Here is a 1928-nt window from a genome sequence, read left to right as displayed (position 1 = left end):
CGTAAACTACTGAAAAATAAAGAGAAAGCAGCATTTTTCTTCTGCATAGTAAAGTTTCAAAGCTATATTAAGTCAGTGTTCAGTTGTAAACTTTTGAAAGAACAACCATAATGTTTTCTTCAAATGTATGAACATTTCAGAGTTACGAACAACCTCCATTCCCGAGGTGTTCGTAACTCAGAGGTTCCACTGTATTCACTAAAGAGAATTATCAGTACAGCTCATTGACTTTGAAGCATTCAAACGGATGTTAGGCAGATTTCTTCAAACAAGGGCATTTGTGCATCAACCTGACAGAAAAGGGCAGTGATCTGCAGCTCATATTACTTTGATAACTTTATGAACTTCAAAGCTCTGTCCAAAATGAACATGGTCTCTTAATTGTTTTTAGTCCACCACTGTGGTTGTGTTGAGGGTACATTTGATGCAAAGTCCCAGTTTAAACACACTATTAGGTAGGTAAGGCCCAAAATACAAGTTCTGTAAAGGAAAGACTTTTTAAAAAATATAAGAAGAATACCTTTGACTTTAAATTAATGTGCATAAGAAAAGCACTTTGCTAGTTTGTGAAAATCAGAAAGCAAAACATTTGTTTTATTTGTCCAATTGGAGCATAATGCAAAATTAAAATAACAGCATGAATGATGAAAAATAAATTTGATTTTTTAAAATGTTGTCTGTTTAATGATTTAAGAGGCCTAAGTAAAATGGATAATGAAACTCTTTAAAATAAAACGCTGAATAACATATTTAAAATTTTGTTTGTCACAGATGGACCAGTCGTCTCCAACCTACATGCTTGCCAACTTAACCCACTTACATTCTGAACAGCTTTTGCAGGGCTTGAACCTCCTTCGCCAACATCACGAGCTGTGTGACATTATCCTTAGAGTTGGCGATGTCAAGATCCATGCGCACAAAGTGGTACTTGCTAGCATCAGCCCATATTTCAAAGCCATGTTCACTGGAAATCTTTCAGAGAAAGAGAACTCCGAGGTAGAGTTCCAGTGCATTGACGAGGCAGCGCTGCAGGCTATAGTGGAATATGCATACACAGGGACTGTATTCATCTCGCAGGACACCGTAGAGTCACTTCTTCCAGCTGCAAATCTTCTTCAGATCAAACTTGTACTAAAGGAATGTTGCACATTTCTTGAAAGCCAGCTAGATCCTGGCAATTGCATTGGGATTTCTCGTTTCGCAGAGACGTATGGCTGCCATGACCTCTACTTGGCTGCTAACAAATACATTTGTCAGAATTTTGAAGACGTTTGTCAGACTGAAGAATTTTTTGAGCTTACACATGCTGAATTAGATGAAATTGTTTCAAATGACTGTTTGAATGTTGTCACAGAAGAGACAGTTTTTTATGCACTGGAGTCTTGGATCAAGTACGATGTGCAGGAGCGACAGAAGTACTTAGCACAGCTGCTACACTGTGTCCGGTTGCCACTGCTGAGTGTTAAGTTTCTTACTAGGTTGTATGAAGCAAACCATCTTATTCGTGATGACCATACTTGTAAACATCTACTGAATGAAGCCCTGAAATACCACTTTATGCCTGAACATAGACTTTCCCATCAGACTGTGTTGACGACACGACCACGTTGTGCTCCTAAAGTACTTTGTGCTGTAGGAGGAAAAGCTGGATTATTTGCTTGTTTGGAAAGGTAAGGAGTATTGGTGAAACTAAGTGGTGTTAACAAGCCATGCATTAACATGTCCCGGTTGAGACAGTCTTTGGGTTGTAACTGTTTAATTTGTAATTAAAGGGCTTCAGTCTTGACATTGTCAGGGTATCAGCTCCTTTCATGAGCACCCAAATGACTAAAAATCAAATTTAAAAAACGTCAGAGGAACAGGGATGAGCATACTATGCTCTTTATTTTTATATATGATCTTCCTTGATACGTGTTCCTTATTTGTGC

At 38.2% G+C, this 1928-nt stretch overlaps 1 protein-coding gene across 1 annotated transcript; it reads left to right on the top strand.

Annotated features, from left to right (window-relative positions):
- Positions 1-768: 768 nt before the first annotated feature.
- Positions 769-1674, top strand: LOC112121284 (kelch-like protein 28). Its single transcript, XM_024220323.2, has one exon. It carries the CDS (start codon positions 772-774, stop codon positions 1672-1674), a length of 903 nt encoding a protein of 300 aa, XP_024076091.2. The 5' UTR covers positions 769-771.
- Positions 1675-1928: the final 254 nt, after the last annotated feature.

Source organism: Terrapene carolina, unplaced genomic scaffold, assembly GCF_002925995.2.
Source record: "Terrapene carolina triunguis isolate 2854851 unplaced genomic scaffold, T_m_triunguis-2.0 Scaffold26605, whole genome shotgun sequence".
Taxonomy (NCBI): Eukaryota; Metazoa; Chordata; order Testudines; family Emydidae; genus Terrapene; species Terrapene triunguis.
Note: the sequence above shows the minus strand (reverse complement) of the source record. Positions and strands in the feature narration are given on the sequence as shown.

Coding starts and splice junctions, on each gene's coding strand:
- LOC112121284 (XM_024220323.2), top strand. CDS start 772: ATGGACCAGTCGTCTCCAACCTACATGCTTGCCAACTTAACCCACTTA.